The 18,988-nt window shown below is 36.3% G+C and overlaps 1 protein-coding gene across 1 annotated transcript; it reads right to left on the bottom strand.

The window, feature by feature from the left end:
• Positions 1 to 378: 378 nt before the first annotated feature.
• On the bottom strand, positions 379 to 17,503 carry mboat1 (membrane bound O-acyltransferase domain containing 1). The gene is made up of 13 exons (XM_086079655.1): positions 17,199 to 17,503; positions 15,526 to 15,671; positions 15,167 to 15,244; positions 10,958 to 11,053; positions 8,747 to 8,802; positions 8,569 to 8,623; positions 6,206 to 6,398; positions 4,752 to 4,944; positions 4,424 to 4,527; positions 4,276 to 4,340; positions 2,771 to 2,903; positions 2,558 to 2,709; positions 379 to 1,631 (listed from the first exon to the last, which is right to left on the bottom strand). The coding sequence occupies exons 1-13, from the start codon at positions 17,289 to 17,291 to the stop codon at positions 1,520 to 1,522; spliced, it is 1,476 nt and encodes a 491-aa protein (XP_085935781.1). The 5' UTR covers positions 17,292 to 17,503; the 3' UTR covers positions 379 to 1,519.
• Positions 17,504 to 18,988: the final 1,485 nt, after the last annotated feature.

The following is an 18,988-nucleotide window of genomic DNA, read 5'->3' as shown; positions in this document are numbered from 1 at the left end:
TTTCTTTTGGTTTGTCGATCAATTATACTATGTAACCAGAAATTAAACGTTTAAAGCGAAAGAGAATTCTATTGTTGTTTTTAAGCCTATTAAAAGAAGTCGACATTAGTCCCTCCAATTTGACTTCAGTTTTATTAACTTATCTTTAACTGTAACCGTGTTTGTTGTTTACTTCTGTTTTGTCCCCTGCTCAGTCATTAATGGCTACTTAGCTCTGGCTTGACGCATGCGCAAACACACACAAATTACACAGGGGAAATGAAGACAGACCACCGTCATCAGGGAGAAAAGCCACAGGGACTCTGTGCTGCTAAGAAAAACACACACTATGTTTCTGTTACAAGTATTTATTATTTATACTTATTTAAAATACTTACATCCCAAAATTCAAGTTAACAGGAAGTTTAAAAAAATAAAGTAGTAAAAATAAAATAAACTAGAAATAGCACATACATACATTTGATTTCACATGTGAGGAAAAAAAGGTTCAAAATGACAACGATCACATTGGAACAATCCAATCATACTGACTTATGTTTCCATTGACTAAAAGTAAAAATACCAAGACACATACGAGCATAATCTCTTCAAATTGGTCTCGACTCCCTTTGGCAACATTTTTGGTAGCAACACTGACTTTGTTCCCCTCCATTAAAAATTGCTAGAAGTACATAAATAAGAGCAATTTCTACCATTTTAACGCAACATAAATCAATGTAAACACTTGTGAATTCACCATTGATCATTTTACCTGCGCTTGTGTCTTCAGAATTATACATTCATCCTAATACACACGTTCATTTGAATATATATATTCAAACGTTAAACAATAGCTTGATTGTAAACTTTCTCACAAATAATACATTCTCTGAGCCGTTTCTATTTGAAAGTCAAAATATGAAAACAAACATGCCACGGGGGATGTTTGGAATTCCTTGGAGAAATACGACACCTATTTTCAAATTGTTTGCCTTGTTCACATCCCATTGGAACACCAACACAAAATGCTAATAGTGACACAACACCCAGTGCACCCTGTCATATACAACAGTGAAAACTAATTAATGAACGTTCATCTGTACTCATTAATCTTTAGTACATTATTACGACTAACACGGTAATATTACTCCTATTGAAAGCTAAATGTACATTGAACAGCCTGACTTGTTTTGATTGTGACACGCTTACACACAGGGGGCGTGTCTAGTAACAGCGGGTAATGAAGCTCCAGCCACACAACAACAACCTTTTTGTGTGCCATCACAGCCACAGTGCGCATATTTGTGCTCTAGTGTCTTCCTTGTGAGAATGTCTCGTGGTATTTGAGTCGGGCATGTGTGTGTGTGTGTGTGTGTGTGTGTCTTTATTCTCCCACTGTCCTGGCCTGAATCCCACCCAGACAGCGAGCCTCCAGTCTCGTACTCGCTGTTGTCAATAAAGAACTTCTGTTGGCAGAATTCCGTTGGCTCGTGATGCCCATTCAATGACTATATTGTCTTTAAAAAAAATAAATAACATGCTACTGTACTTTCCCCTTTTTGACTTCAGAGCGTTTTGTCATTGTCGTTAGAGTGGGATGCAGGATAATCGCAGCCAGGATGCTGAGGATGTGCACGTGGAAGTACATGGACCTGGAACACAGCAAGAATCAGTCTGGGTGTCACAATGGGAATAGTTGTTCCCAATATATATTTTCTACGGAAGAGGATTAGGGCCAGTCAAGAATAAAAAATAAAAAAAAGTTGGCAGAATTCTGACTTTATTCTTACAATTCTGACTTTTTATTTTATTTTTATTATTGATTCTCAGAATTCTCACTTTAAAGTCAGAATTCTGAGAATAAAGTCAGAATTTTAAAGTCAGAATTCCGGCTTTAAAGTCAGAATAGAATAAAAAGAGAATTCTGAGAAAAAAGTCAGAATTCTCACTTTAGTGAAAATTCTGACTTTATTCTCAGAATTCTCACTTTAAAATGAGAATTCTGAGAATAAAGTCAAAATCCTGCCAACCATCCTCTTCCGTATTTTCCCCTCGCCCTTCATTATGTTTTTGTTTTTTTTATTGTAAGAAACTCGCGGCGCTAAAAGACGACCCGGCAGGCTTCCTATTCTGTCTCCCCCTGCTGGTCATTGATGTTTTAATGTTTTTGGGACGGGTGGTAATGTCATCTGAATCTGAATCAATACATCTTTTAAAAATTACTTTTTAACTTATTCACTGCCATAAATTAATTTTTAAAAAAGCTTGTTAAAAATTAGGAGCAAGAGGCGGTATTTTTTTTAATTGTAATAAATCGCATGACTTCAATAGTATTAATCACACATTTTATATCTGTTCTAAATGTACAATAAAAAAATTCTAGGTTTTCATATTCTTGTTAACAAAAGTGGGAAAAAAAATTCAACCAACAGAAATAGTTGAAATTATTTTTTGACGTTTACAGCCGTCATTGGCAGTAAATTAGTTAATGTTGTTGCTCTGCTACAACGATTGCAAAACTTTGCTTTTCCCTATTATGAAGATCTTAGCATCATGTTATAAATACTAATGCAGGTACCTGTAGTAGGCCATGGTGTGTTCTACTGACAAGAGCAGAAAGGGCATGAAAGTGTAGCCAATAGCCATCTGAGTGCACGCCCACGTCAAGATGTCATAACCCAGCTTTAAACCTCTGGAGCCCAGGAAGTGTTGACGGAACGATTTTCGAACCTTGTGGACAAAGATAGATGAGTACAATTTTGTCATTTTTGTACGAATTGACGAAACTCACAGCTCGTGCTGCCATCGTGACCAGGATGGCGGTGATGAATGAGAAGTAGTATCCTGGGTAAAGGCCGTGCCACAAGGCAGATAAGATGAAGGTCAGGGCCACCCGGTGACGCGGCGCTCGGTCGTGACACACCCTGAACAGCGGCGGGAAAAGGCAGCAGGTTCAAAACTACACGTTGTAGGACGCCAAAGTAAATGCAACCTTTAAACCAGTCAACCAACATCGCAGTTCATATTTCACACCACTGCTATAGCGCATACCTTTAAAATATTCCTTAAATTAAACATTATTATATTAAAAATAAATACATAGAAAAAAATAATTGTAACAAGAAAAAAAAAATCCCCGCACACTGACATAGGCTTTGTGTTTTGCGTCCAGCGGTGAACTCGTAACATCTATGCTATTTTCCGTTAGCATTATATGTTAGCATTAGTCGAGTGAACTTTTGTTGGGGGTTCCTGCAGGTATCAGGAAATCTATTTTAATGCTTTTCAATGCTGTTTTGTATGCAACTTAAAATTAATTGAATGCCCATGTCGTACTACGTATATACACACATACTGTACATACATACATATATGCATATACTCTTCAAATATTAGGGCTGTCAATCGATTACGATTTTTTAAATCATAAATAACTGCTTGATTTCCATAGCTAATTTGCGATTTATAACAAATTAATTGCACCTTATATCTGTTCTAAATGTACAGTAAAATATTTTTCAAGTTTTTCATATTCTTATTTAACAGACAACTGACAAATATGGTTACCAAATACAAATGTGGTTGTATCTTTGAGTTCATTGATACAGTCATTTTATAGTAAATAATTTGTGATGTTAAAAAGATATACTAAGCAATTAAATTTGAGCCATAGATTTGTGTTGATTTGTCTGCTACCAGATGGCATTAGTGTTTCATGTTGTACATTGGTGACAGAAACAGTACTTTTTTTCTGGTCAAATTCAGAGCAATTGTTATTTGGAACATGAAGCAACGCGTGAATTTCAGTCACCAGTCACCACACATTTGTATCACATTTATTATTGCTAAATTGTGTTGTTGCATGTAAAATAAAGCATGAGCAATGTTTTTACATCAATTATATTAACAATTTTAATGCCACTGGACATTGTATTTAGTGTATTTTAAGGAATTTAAGGTCTTAATTTCAGCAAGACCCATTTAAAAAAAATGATTTTTAATAACCTGCAGGGTGTACATGGTTTTAGTTAAAATTTTGTTGGTTTGAAATATTCAATGTTTAATTTCTTTCTTTGTTTTATAGCAAATTTCAAATGGTGGTGACGAATAAACAGCTTGAAGCAAGCACGCTTGATTGGAGAAGTGTGAGAATCTTCTTTTCTCTCAAAGCATGTGGCAGGGTTTGATAACAAAAAAAAATATTTTGTTTGCACAGTCTGTGCGTCGCAGATTTTCTCAGATCACGAGTGGTTGTGAAAGTATCCCACGTGATAAACAGGGAGCGACTGTATTTACATTTTAAGCCAATTTTCAGTTTGTATGTTCCAGTTGTCGATGAAAGTCTTGAAGCTGGTCGCTGTCTGAAAAAATGACAAATAAATTGAGGATTTATTGAAATCTGTCCAACACGCATGAATTGCAGACTGAAAGACATGGAAGGTACCTCAACCCCCACGATGTCTACGTTACTCAGGAGGTTCCAGGAAGCTTTTCCATTCGCGTCCATCCCTGAGAAACCAAAACCGGCAGCGTTGTTGATGGACTCACCTGACATGACAGAACAACAAAAAGATGAATAATTTTTTTTAACAAGTATGTCTTTGAACAACACCGGACATGAACTTCAAATTCAAACCAAAATGGCAGACTGTGAGTCTTTCTGGACATGGCTTCTTGAAATTACTCACGATTGACATGTCATGTGGCTAAGTCAAACTGTCTTCAAGGCTGAATAAAAAAATAAAAATAAACTACTAAACTATGTTGCTCACCTAGTTTCCAAGCAAAGTAGAATTTGGGTCTTGCAGCTTGCATGGAAAAGACAGCGTAGGTGAGCCGGGTGAGGAAGGGGGCGTGGCTGACAAAGTGGGGGTGGAAGTTGTAATTTATTGGCAGCAGTGCCGTGATGATGAAGAAGAAAAGCATGCAGCCACAGCACACCAGCAACTTTTGACATACAGTATTCTGTGGAGATGATAAATGCAACACACACATAAGGAATACAGGAGGGACTTACTGTTTTAACATATCCATGAAAAAAACAAAAACAAAGACAGCAAACAATAGACCAAAGTGACTGTCATTGTCTTTCAGCTCAGGGCACAGGCAATAACCAATCACGGCTCAGCTTCAGAAAACAGGTGAGCCGGGATTGGTTGTTACCCGAGTGCTGAGCAACTGCGATGTCATTTTTAGTCTACAGCGAGTGGCAAAATGGCCGCCCCCATAAATAAATAAATGGATAAAAGTGAAAATAAAAACGAATATAAAAATATATAATTCAAAAATTAAACACAAAACATAAATTTCAATGGAAATAAAAACAACAAAAAATATAAATAAATAGATAAAAATGAGATTCCAAAAGTAAAAATAAGTATTAAAATAAATGCGGAAATAAATACAAAAATAAATAAATAAATAAAATATAATTTTATGTCAATGTTTATTTCATGCTGCAGATGCTGTCAGCATGAAATCCGTCATGAAATATTCAAATGAGGGGGTCTTGCAAACTCCCATCTTGTCGAGCATCTCAAGCTGCAAGTTGTTTTGACAGTGGACTAGATTGTCATCCATTACTGGAGTTCTCCATGCAAGCCGACGAGACTCCCGACCTGCTCACTCTACCATCGAAAGGGAGTTTGCTTTGTCACACCAAAGACACGCTTAGGACCGCCTCCTCATTTGAATAACATTTCATGACGCACTTCATGCTGACCGACAGCGTCTGTAGCATGAAATAAATTTAAAAAAGTGATATATGAGTCTTATTATTGATTGAATGATTGATATATATTTATTTTCTGAATCTCGTTTTTTATTTTTGCATTTACTTTTACATATATATTTGTTGTTGTATTTATTTTTTATTTCTATTTATTTGTTGTGCTAAATGTTTTTGCTGTGCTTAATTTTAGAATTATATTTTTTATATTTGTTTTTATTTTCACTTATTTTATTATTTATCTATTTATTTATTATTTTATTTTATTTATTCGTTTTTTGTTTTGTTTTTGTTTTGGCTGTTTTAGAACAGAATCGTATTTTAGAGAAAATGTTTGGGTTGACCTTAAATGGCAGTTTAGAAAACATTTGACTGAGAGGGTTAAACAAATCCTGGCCTTGGTCAGTCATTTTCCTCCCCTGACAGTGCTCTTGTATCTCACTTATGAGAGTTTGTGATGAAGGAGAGCGAGAAGGGAAGATGAAAGTAGAATCTTACTAGAGGTGACGGGTCTGGACATTTATGGTAGCCGTTGTTGCCGTTGCACGAGCCGGCGCGTCGCCTGAGCCTGCCGCTGATGTGCGTGCCCTCAATAAATTCGATGTAGTCCTTGTAGCTATTGCACGGACCCACCAAAACGCTCAGGAAGTTGAGATTGTAACTCAGGTACTCGATGAGAGAAGGTCTCACACTGCGCACAGGATAGAAAGAAAAAAAAAAAGAGAACAATGTGAGTGCTTCAGGAGAAAAAAAAGATCAAAACACCATTTTCTCAGGCATGTCGTTAATTTTGTGGTGAAAATTGAATTTCTTACAAAATGACAACATTCATGATCAAACATGATTTCTTTTGACTGAACATTGCGATGAACTGTAGAGGACATGATCCACAACAGAAAATCTTTTAAATAGAAATGATCCCCAAACTGATAGTACACATGATTGGAATATTGTCAGCAGCATGACAATAATCAAAAATGTTTGCTCTGAATGCATGCATGGAAAATGTTTTGAATAATGTTTTGTCATGTCATCTTTCCCATGCCAAATGATGCAATTTTTCTCAGTGGGCAACATGCTATATTTACGTGAACAAACTATTCACCGTGGCTGCATGTCCTTGTCCTTGTGCTTCTTAGCTAAAGGGAGAGAGAAAGTCATTTATTCTAATAACTTGAGAAATGAGTTGAAAATCATCTTTTGCCTCGATTTAGTTAAATGTTGTTTAAATTCAAGGGAGTCGCGGGTCTGCAATACCGATGTTGGGACACGGTTGGAAAAGGCTGGGAATGTTACAGATGGCGAAATGTATATCTTGGTGCTCTTAAAGCCTTGGCTATTGGTTGTGTGGCAATTCAAAATATGAATCAGCACTGCATGTATGATGTGGCGACGTCGCAGATAATGGCGCATCAAATGCACAGAAGCTTTCACACAGACGAAAGATCAATATCAGAGTTTAAGCAAAAGGGACACCTACCACCAAGAGATGAAAAACAGTGCAGTACACATGTATTGTATTTTACAACAAATACTTAACCAACTAGATAAAGTGCAATTTATGCAATTTATGCATGTGTTTATGAAGTCAATTGAAAGATAAAATATTTAATTGTAGTTAAATGAAAAATAAATAAAAAGAAAACTTGAACTGCAATCTGTCAAAGGTGGGATTTAATCATTATCAGAGAAATGATAATCCATTTCCTGATATGATAGTCAGGTAGGTATCGAACCATCGAATGTACTAAAATGTGGTCCAAGCGGGGTTTGGAACCGAGGTTCTCCGTGGTGGGAGGCAATTGCTTTTAGCACTGACCTAACTTGACTTGTTCAAATTCATAGCTAATGCCGTGTTATCTGACACTGAAAGCTAACATGAATGTAATTATTGCAGTGAAATTCTAATCAATTTCCTGATATGATAGTCAGTTGGTATCAAACCATCGAATGTACTAAATGTTAATCATTTCAGTGAAATTATAATCCACTTCTCGTTATGATAGTCAGTTGGTATACATGTATATCACTTATGACGGCCATGGATATATTTGCAATGTACAGTCGGAGGTGGGATTTAAACCTGCAACCTTCTGGTTACTGGGCAATGCACTTTACTAACTGCGCCACCGAGTAGTATAAGACACTTGGCAATGATGATCAGTTGTATGTATGGAAGTGGGCGTGGAAAGTCAGTCTCATTGAAAATGAATGGGGAAAAGTTGATATTTAACGTTAAACTGTGCAAATACGGTAAGCATTGTAGAATCAGACGATACATACCCTGAGAGGTGTGAATTTTTGAAGAAAGTGTAAATCAGAAGTTTTATGTGGGAGTTGTTTCACGGCAAAAAAGTGTGGAGAAGAAAAATCACAATAACATATGTGGGAATGCTCCAGCAGTCCCACAACAACAGTTTTATATGTACCAATGGATGAAATAGTGAAGCTAGTGAGACTAAAATTTTCAGGAGCGGCCCAAACTGGTTAGGAAAGTGAGTTCTCATTCAATGCTGATTGGAGAGCTCGGTCTCATCACCCCCAAGGTCGTCGGGCCGGGTGACCGCTGAGGCTCCAGACTCCTGGAAACCTGCCGTTCACACATTTTTTTTACCCTAAGCTTCATTATTTCATCCATTGGAACATAATTGTAAATACGGTTAAATATTGTTGTAAAGCTCTTGAGGAGGTTCTGAAGCTTTTTGTCGAACCCATTTACCTCTTTGCCAATTAGTTTATATGTTAAAGGCTTACTGTCACATTGCCAGTGAAAAGAACGCAACACAACTCTCCCCCACCAACATTAGAGTGCCACGTTGTAAGATGAACTATTTGGATGCAGTAACCCGATGCAAACTTACGTTATCGCCAGTTGCGTTTGTTCTGAGGTCAGTTCTTCATCTTTTTTACACATACCTGAAATGACAAGTATATGTTTTATTATACCAGCATCATTTTCAAACTTTACACATTTGATCATCCCACAATCAGCCAGCACATTTAATTCCACTACTAAACATGTTGTGAGTGTTTTCTTACCGTCATGGAGCTGGAATGCAAGTGAGGTAATCTTCTGGGTTACTATCATCAGTGGCCTGCACAGAAAATGAACAACATTAATGTAAACAGAGAAGACGAGGTTAACACCACAATAAGACAACAATATATTTGTCCTCAAACTCTTGTACCCATCATCAAGACATAAATGGCATAAATATGAGCTGGACAGAGGTCAGCTGTATGTATGTGCGCTTGTGTATGTATGTACTGTATGCGTAAATGGGGCTGAGGGGAAGTCAACCTTAAACATTTCTTGACAATAATAAGTTATATGTGACCAAACTATTCTAAAGATGACATTCTGATTAATATTACATTTGTGGAATATGAGTTATGCAGCAAAATCCAGCTGTTTTTATCCATCTCAGGGGGCGGCTATTTTGCTACTTGCTGTCAACTGAAGATGACATCACAGTTGCTCAGGGCTCTGGCTATAACCAATCACAGCTCACCTGTTTTCTGAAGCTGAGCTGTGATTGGTTGTTGCATGAGACCTGAGCAACATTGATGTCATTTTCACTCGGCCGCCTTCTGGTAGTGATAAAAACTGCTATATGTTGCTGCTTAACTCATATTCCACAAATGCAATATTAACCAGAATACCGTATTTAGACTAGCGGGGCTGCATAGAACATATTATTGTCAAAAATTGACTTCCCTTTTCAACTGCCTCAATGCTGAACGCAGTTCTGGTTGCTCATCCACAAAGTCATGCGGAGTGATGGGAGGCGGCCAACAAACTCATCACCATGAGGACTTGGCTGACTCGGAAAGTCAGCCGACCTACATTTATTAGTGCAACTTCACTCAGGAAACGCCTTTTTCGCATGTCCACTGCTACTGCTAGCATCTCCGGCATGCTTCTGAATAAGAGTAGAAGTCCCATGACTTTGACTTAATGAGACTTGACAAGTCTTGCCTGTTTACATATGACACTTACACTTAACAAGACAATGCGTCATTTGCTTTGTTTGTTTTTTAAATACACGTGGATCGTTTACATATAGTCACGTCATATCCTGTCAAAGCAGTGTTTAACATACATGCACGTGATTAACTACTTTCAAACTTGGCCTAACATACGGTCCCTCCACATCAGTATGCAAGAATTCATTCTCCACTCCCAGAAACAAGTTTTCAGACCACAGGTATGACTTTGTGGAGTGAAGAGGTTATCTCATCAAGCAAGCGTCATAGAGGGCGACTCAGATGGCAGTCACGGATTATATTTTTGATTCAAATCGAGAACAGAATGGCAAAATGATTGCAACTCAGAGATAAGAAACACAAGCCCGTGAATATTCTTATTCATCCATGTCGTGTTTTCAGGATGTTGACACGATCGTAACAGGAGAGCTCTGGTTATTTAAGAAGATCGGACTTTCTGATAGCAAATAGTCCAATTGTGATTGATTCAATGCCCCGAGAAAATGGCTCAGTTTACTTTACAGGTCAATTATGATTTTTCTTCTTGCCCATATATTTTTGCTCAAATTAAAAGTCACATTTGTTCTTGTGATGTGAATAGCGAAATAAAAAGATTGGATTTAACAAAAAAATCTAAAATTGGTCAACATGTCCGTCAGTATGAATGTAGCCTAAGAAACACAACAACTGACATCTAACTTTATTCGTCACTAATACTATAAAACCCACAGAGCGGAAAGCTATGTATGTTAACTTCACTATAGCTGGTCAAACATTAACTCAGCTTCATGCAGACTCTTTGTTTAATTGTAAAGTAAAAGACAATAAGGACATTGGTTTGGGGTCATTGAGAAATAAAAATGATAAATAATGTGTACAGCTAACTAATATACAAATACTTGGGAAAACTTGGGACTTTCTTGAAATTTGAACGTTAAGACTAGAAAATTCCTACAACAAAATAAGGCACAACTGCCAATGGGATAAAAATCCCTCCCATGTAACGTTGGTTTCTTAACCTAACAAAGTACCAGTTAACAGGCGGCGCACACACACACACACACACACACACACACACACACACACACACACACACCCCCCACACACACACACACACCCACACACACCGCCTCTTGTTAATCAGCAGCACTGTATTTACTGAAGGCAGTGTCACAGGTGTGTAAGCATGCAGGGTACATTGCAGAAAAGTTAACTGATAACGTGTGAAGTGAAATTACTAATGGGCAAAGACAGTTTTCTCACCCGGAGAAGTCAGTGGACAGTATTTCATATTTAAAGATCAAGACTCTGCTCACATGGCACACGGTCAGGTATCCCATCGCCATCGCCATGGAATACCTTAGGGAGAAAAAGAAAGATGTTCTTGTGAGAGGTCCGAAATCTACCATTTCTTACCAACTTTGATGATGAGGTAGTAAGACATTTGTTCTCATGAGAACTCCATGAGCCAATTAATTACAAGCTCAAATGTTTTCTACACCGAATGCACACAAATAGTTCCAGCTCAAATGAGCAAATGCTTCCAACAAAACCTCAAGATTACAAGGTCATTTAAATTCTGTCAAATATTGACCATGCGTACATGAAAAATGTGACGGCAACATTTTTTTTGCTGAGTGTGCAATGAATCCACAGTGTCCACTGGACCTGTGCAAAGATATGCATAATTTGGTATCCCTTACCAAAAAGAAGCTTATTTAAGTCCGCTTGAAGTATACTCAAAATTAGGACAGTATAGTTCCAGTTTACTTTCCTTGTACTTTTTGGAAGTATACTCCACCAAGTAAATGTTAAGTGTACTTGTAAGTATACTAAAACATATATTAAAAGTTTACATAGCTAAGAAACCAAAATTTTAGGTAACATTCATTTATAAAGCCCCAAAGATCATGTGGCTGGATAGCCTAGAGGTTAATGTCGCTACCTTTAGTACCAAATTTCGCTGGTTCGGTCCCTGTCAATTCATCACTGGGCTTTTTTGCTGTCAACTAAACTGTGGACATAAGTGTACCACAGTATACTTAATAGTGTACGTAAATATACTAGAAAGTATGCTTATTAATATACTTTATAATTAGTGCTGTCAAAGTTAAAGCATTAACTGATTAATTAATCACAAAAAATATTGCATTAATCATGAATTAACGCAGATTAATCGCACTATTAATTTTGACCATAGATGATCCTTTAGCATGAGAGCAAATGGCTACGTTTAAGGTAGCACAGGTTGTTTGAGCAATAAACATCATTACATGCATTAAAGTAAAGCATTTAATACATGTTTGCGTATGACATTTATAATATTTGTTCATGTCAAAATACTGGGGTCATTTTTTTCCCCCATTTTAAATTATGCAAGTAATTCATTGATTAGAAAAAGAGGAGGATGAGTGTGTGCAGTGGCGTCCTCATAACATTAAATGTCAAAATAATTAACAGTGCTCTTCAAATTTAACGGGAATTTTTTTGGGATAAAATAAGCCTTTTTTTATTAAGTGATTAATGGAGATTAAGCAAAATTCTAAAATGTGAATAATCTGATGAAAAAACAGCTCTATTTATAAAATACCTAAGTACACTTTTAAGTGTACTAAAATGTTCCAATTTAGTCCCAAGGAGTTTACTTAAAGTGTACTATTAGTACAAGAATAAGTATACTCGAAAAATAAACTTAGGTATACTTAGGTATACTCTATATTATGTACTTAAGGTATACTACTTTTTGGTAAGGGATGTTTAAACTGAGACACAGTTTACACAGCTCTGCAGTACCTACTGAACAGTACAGAACAATCTCAAATCAGATGGCAATTTTCTCCTCCTCCATTCGCAAAAGTTTCACAAAAAAACTGGACCTGACTTGTTTGGTCTCATTCCTGAAATAGGAATATGTGTGAAAAGCCAAACGCAAATTGTAAAAGAAGTTGCAAAGAGTTAAATATGCCCTTGAAACATATAGACACACATTACACGCGCACAATTCCACTGTTATTTTGATTCAACAGAATTGCCCGTCAGGCTGACTTTTCCAAACATTCAATCAGCAGTTTCGTCACTCAGGCTGCATTTCAACAGGGCGACTATCCAAAGCACTGGAATGTGTTTCGAGTCAATTAACTACTTAGTCACTATCATGACATGATTTATGATTTGCTGCGGTTGCATCATTGCTGGCCCGCCTGTCAGTCTGTTGCCCGGCAGACTGGTCAGTCTGGTCGAGAGACAAAAGATCCCATTCTATCCAAAACCGATCTAGACGACAAACCTGCATTCCTTTCAACCTGCAGAGCTGTGATTTGTTTTCATGCACCAACTGTATTCAGTTGTATATACAGGTTCAACCACACGCCAAAATATTTAACCTACATAACTTGATGTAAATTTGCTTAACAGGCTGACTCTGGTCTGCATCTCAACTCAGACCCCTTCCTATACGGACCCTTATATTACATTGATCGAAATAAATGTGTTATTGATATGGTTTTGGAGGATTTACCCAAGTCGTATTCTAATCCTAGCTTTTCTAGTTACGACAGTATAAAAAATACAATATGCACACAGGAAACACACAAAGATGTAACTCCACCCCCCATGACATGACTCAGCCAATCCAGTCATTTATTCCGAGTAGCTTTGCAAGTGGAGCAGTGTGCGTGTGCGCGCGCGCGAGAAAGACTTCTCTTCTCACCGCGGCGTTTACCTATGAAAATGATTCCAGGGTAGGTAAATGTAGTGCTTCAAAACAATAAAACAGTAAGTTAAGTGGTGACTAAAGCAATTTTGTTGTAAATACAAATTCCGATTTTCCACTTCCAAAATATTTTTACAAATGTTATCAAGAAGGAATGCAAAATACACATATAGTGAATTAATATTCAGTGTTTTAATTTATTTTCCAATTTTCAGGCATTTGAAGAGCCGTCAATTTTATTAAAGGAACACACAAATCAAAATTAATTTTCCATCATTCTATTAGGCAGTGTGTAATAAGATGGAAAAGGCAAATATTAACGGCATCAGATTCCGGTTGAAGTCGATTAAATATCAAAATATCGACATACCCTATATGCGTCCATATTGGACATTTTGTACGAATTCCCGTAATCACTGTGAATGCACGTGTTGCAAAATGATACTGTACATTTTTGACTTGTTTCCTGGTCTATTGTGCTTAAAAATACCGTATGGCGTCATCAAGTATTGTCATCTGATTTAGATGGCACTCCTCAGGTTTCATTATCTTCCTTCAAGAAATAATGCAAAGGGAAAAAAGACAAAAAAACTTGCAATATTTTTTATTTTATTCACGTTGTAAGATCGCCCTCCTGGTTGCCTCGTAGAGAAAAAAACATTACGGGGCTTAATGCAGGATTTCCCAACCAGGGGATACGTGAGCACATTTCAACATTCAATAATTTATTGTCATCTTAAATCTCATTTAGGTATGGGCCAATAATCTATAATTACCGGCTGTCTTTTTTTTATGTGTGTGGTTACATCTAAGCAGCAGGACTTGCAGATTTGCGTAAACAAGTATTTTTCCTCCAATTAAACAATTCAAAGAGAGGATAAGGAAAAGGTGTGTTATGCGTGGAGGAGAAGCCTCCTCCGTGAAAAATATGTTTCTGCTGTTAAAATGAATTATTCTTATGAATAAATACATTTAAAAAATAAACCAACAGGGCAACACGAGTAGCCGGTCTGTTCTAAAAATCGCTGACCAGTGATTACAATAGAAAAAGAATATTATAACATTTATTAATTTGTTTGTCTATTTACATTTAACACGATACTTAAACTATATCTTCTCTACCAAATTTACCAGATTTAAATGCCGATTTAAATGGGATTCGTGTTAACCGTTAAAAGAGTTGATGTATCTATAAGGCAGGTTTATTCTTTATTTTGATTAGTGTTTTTTTATGTATGCTCTTGTACTTATTTATTTTCTATGTTTGAGTTAAAAATAATGCATAATAATTAAATGTTCAAAGGAAATAAAATATAATGATAATTTAATAATCAGTTGTGTTACATTCCACTTTTGGAGAACCATCAACACACATTTGTGTGGGGATACTCAAAAAAGGCTTTGGGGGTTCGCAAATAAAAAGAAGAAGAAGCTGGGACCACTGGCCTAATGTACAAAAACTATGATGAATTGTTACCAAAATCTATGTGCACATGGATATAAATATCCTAATCATAATCTGAAAATATTAGAACGGAACTCAGAATAGTTTGGATTATATTAACTCTAGTTTCTAATCATTCAGCCCACCTGTTTAGCTACTCCCCATAAGATTTCCAAAACATAAACAAAACATATTTTTGATATTGATTTTGTACTGAACCAATAAGAATCTCCAAAGACAAAAAATGCACCAAATGTGTGACATGACCAAAGTGTGTCATTCATTGAAATGAAAGTAACTCACAAAGAAAATTTACCTGTGTACATTGCTGATGTCAGCTTGGATGATAAGAAGGTAGTTTGCAAGCACCATTACCAGGAGGTGAATGGAGTACCTGCAGAGAGGGACACATGTAATACGAGCTACAGTTCATTAACACCTGTGCTGCTTCCTTATTCGCTTAAAGGACCATCAGAAAGCACCAATTCCCCCTGATACCCTAATATTCATCTCCTGCTAGACTCTAAGAACTTTCATGCCAACTGCACTGGACTAGTGCCTAAAAGGTGAAGTACTCTATTTATAGGTCAACCGCTGTGGATAGTATAACATACTGTATGAACTTCTTTCCAGTTCAAGTGGGTGAGCATGGTGTGGAGGATCCTAATACCGTACCATCCAAAGCAGAAGATGATGAAGGTGACGCCAAGCAGAGTGGCCACCGCGTGCCTCACCAGGATGTTGCTCTGTTGAGGGCTGAGGTAGAGACGAAACCAGAAGGCAGACAACAGAGCAAACAGCTGGCACGCCAAAAAGTTCACCTGAGTGGCACATATATTTGTTTTTTTTTAATGGTTTGTTTGAAGAATGTTCATATTGTGTGATTTCTTTATTATTGTTATCACTTCATATTAACTCATTCACTGCCATTGACGGCTATAGACGTCAAAATTTCATTTGAACTATTTCTATTAGTTCAACATTTTTTTTCCCACTTATTTTTTTATTGTGTTAGAACAGATTTAAAATGTGTGAATAATCGTGAGTTAATTAGTGAAGTCATGTGATTAATTAGGATTTAAAAAAAAATATTGCCTGACACCCCTAATTTTTAAGAATATTTTCTTAAAAAAAATATATATATATATATATATATATATATTTATTTTTTTTTTAAGATAAAAAATTAGGCTCAGCAGGTGATTACCATTTGTAATTGCAAATATTGGCATGACTCACGATTAATAACAAATTTTATATCTGTTCTAAATGTACAAAAAGAAATTCTAGGCTTTCATACTCTTGTTAACAAAAATGGAAAAAAATGTTAAACTAATAGAAATTGTTACAATAATTGTTTGACGTCTATTGCTGTCAATGGCAGCGAATGAGTTAAGTACTGTATGTGGTCGGACGAATATGTGCAACATGAAAAGGAAACGTATGGTGTTCCACAAGGTTCAATTTGGGGCCTTTGTGGTTACCAGTAAACCTTAAAACTATGTCTTGAATTTGAAAACAATCATATTTATTTTTCAATAAAGAAGTGCTCAGTTAATATGCACAGGAAACTTGTAGGGTTCCGTGACCCAATTTAAAGTCTTCAACAAACCCAACATGTATCTTTTTCGGCGTAAGTCTGTAGCATGGGCTGCGTATACGCTCACTCTTTGTACTACTTACTAACAGAGGGATAATTTGCCATTTAATTTTAATTAACAAAACCACATAAAGTGAGCTGCTGTGGGTTTGGTGCAGCAAAACCAGCATTTCTAAACGCCGGCTTATTAAAATTAATTTACACATGAATTTATTAATTTACAGTTTACTTACCCTGGCATAATTTATAAATATATTGGCAATTTGGGGAAACATGGTGACTGAACAGGGACCATCTCCTTCACTTCTATGTTTTGTTTAATTGTTGTGCTATTCAAAATGACTTATAGTTTCATTTGTATCGCATTAAAAATCAATGCGTTACGCCTTATCCTTCGTGTTTTCTAGAAAGAACACGTCTTGTAAAAATTATGCCAGTTTAGAAGGTGCAATAATAAACCGGAGCGTCCACCTGTTGTCATTCTTTCATCAGAAATGACTTCCTGTGACTTCGAGTAAATCAGCTTTGTTTCCAATTACACGGGTGCAGATTTCACACAGAGTACGTCCATTTGTAAGCAAGCTAAGACAAGACCTTATGCATTCATATTTTTGTGACATATTTGTTTGCTGGTGCGAGATTATTTACAGTAAGTCACGGCAACGCGTCTTTCTAAACAAACAAACGTGTGGTGAGATACAAACTAATATGACTGGATAAACTGTACTGTATTAGTTCGTGTTCTTACCACTGTAAGAGGAAATCCAAAATAGTCACTGACAGGCAGCAGCCACTGAGAACCAGTGGTTTGAAACACATTGTCCACCAGCTCGCCCATCATAAACAACTTGTGTCTACACTACTATACCCGTCCTTTTTGCCCTTTTCAAACGAGGCAGGAACTACCTTGGTTAACTAAAATGCATCGCTCCGTCAGTAATAGATCCCGTGACAAGTCAAACCAGTTCACAGCCCGGTATCCTCCTGCTCCTTCCTCCTGCTCCTTCCTCCTTCACCGCCCTTCACTCATTCACTCCTCAACTACAACTGACATGTTGCTGGTGTCTGACAGCGGCAGAGTGAAGATGAGCACTACTTCCGCCTGAATCTTTAAAAATAAACGTCTGCTGTTTCAAATTGTAAGTGTATTCGACTGTTGCTTGTCAATTTCCTGTTTTTAAAATATTTAATATTCTTTACCTTGATGAACATGATATATCAAGTGCCATCAATAAAATCATCCGGTGGAATCAACTAATATCTATATCTCTCAGAAAAACTACATACGGTATCCTCTAGTAAGCTATGTGGTACAATTTGTACAAATTAAACTTTTATTTTATTTAATGTTATTTTTGTATTATTGTATTTTTATTTTATTACCTTTTAACAAGACCCATTATCTTGCGTACCCCCAGGGGTAAACGTACACCCGTTTGAGAAAAACAGCTCTCTATATTCAATTTTTTTTGTAATAGTAGTAGTCCAGAAAACGACCTGTTTTAGAAATGGTAACATGAAAGAAAAATCAGTCATTTGAAGTTGCTCACAATAAAAAATATATATATCAAATATATCAAGTGCCATCAATAAAATCACCAGATGGAATCAACCAATATCTATATTTCTCAGAAAAACTCTACATACTGTATCCTCTAGTAAGCTATATGGTACAATTTGTACAAAGTAAACTTTTATTTTATTTTGTATTCTTTTATTTTATTTTATTATTTTTTAACAAGACCCATTATCTTGCGTATTCCCAGGGGTAAACGTACACCCATTTGAGAAAAACTGCTCTACATATTCACTTTTTATTATTATTATTATTAGTAGTAGTAGTAGTAGTAGTAGAGAAAATAATTAATTAATGTAATATAAATGTATTAATCATTCATGAGACAAAAAATGCAGTATAAATAATGTTGTAAAAACAATAATTAGTAAACAATGAACCACATTTTTTTGAAAAACAGCACTATTATATCTCAATATTGTTTTAAGCCAAGTCTTTGTTCCAATTCTTGAGAGTAGTTTGTCGTTATTAACACGAGCAGCCTGGATGAATGTCAAATGTATTTATTTTGAGACAAATGCACAGGATAAATAATGCTGTAAAACAATATTTTGTGAACAATAAACATAAATAGTGAAAACAGTCACTATTAGACCTCAATATTGTTTTAAGACGAATCTTAATTTGTCCTCATTCTTGTGTTTTAACTTACTTTAAAATCAACTACCAGCCTAGCTACTAAAATACTATGAAACCATACCTCTGTAATAGAACGGTATTGCAGAACATTCTTGTCAAATGCTGTATACAGTATTATCGAACAATACATATGCAATGGGTCGTATTGATGGATGCTTTACTTTTAAAACGTATTTTATTTCGCCCAGACACGAGTCAATTGGAGATGGAGCTGGTTGGTGAATGCCGGGTGCCCAGGCCTGCACCCATGTGACCCAGCATAGCTCAAAAAAGAGGGTCAAGGTGGTCAGGTGCATAAAGAGCTGAGGGGTGGCCAGAGGTAT

The sequence above is a fragment of the Leptonotus elevatus genome, chromosome 6, assembly GCF_054856555.1.
Source record: "Leptonotus elevatus isolate MCC_2025b chromosome 6, RoL_Lele_1.0, whole genome shotgun sequence".
NCBI lineage: Eukaryota > Metazoa > Chordata > Actinopteri > Syngnathiformes > Syngnathidae > Leptonotus > Leptonotus elevatus.
This window is presented reverse-complemented; position numbering and strand designations above follow the sequence as displayed.

Coding starts and splice junctions, on each gene's coding strand:
- mboat1 (XM_086079655.1), bottom strand. CDS start 17,291: ATGATGGGCGAGCTGGTGGACAATGTGTTTCAAACCACTGGTTCTCAG. Junction 4,341..4,423: donor TAGACATCGTGGGGGTTGAG/GTACCTTCCATG, acceptor TCATTTTTTCAG/ACAGCGACCAGCTTCAAGAC. Junction 1,632..2,557: donor CACACCATGGCCTACTACAG/GTACCTGCATTA, acceptor GCTGTGTTCCAG/GTCCATGTACTTCCACGTGC.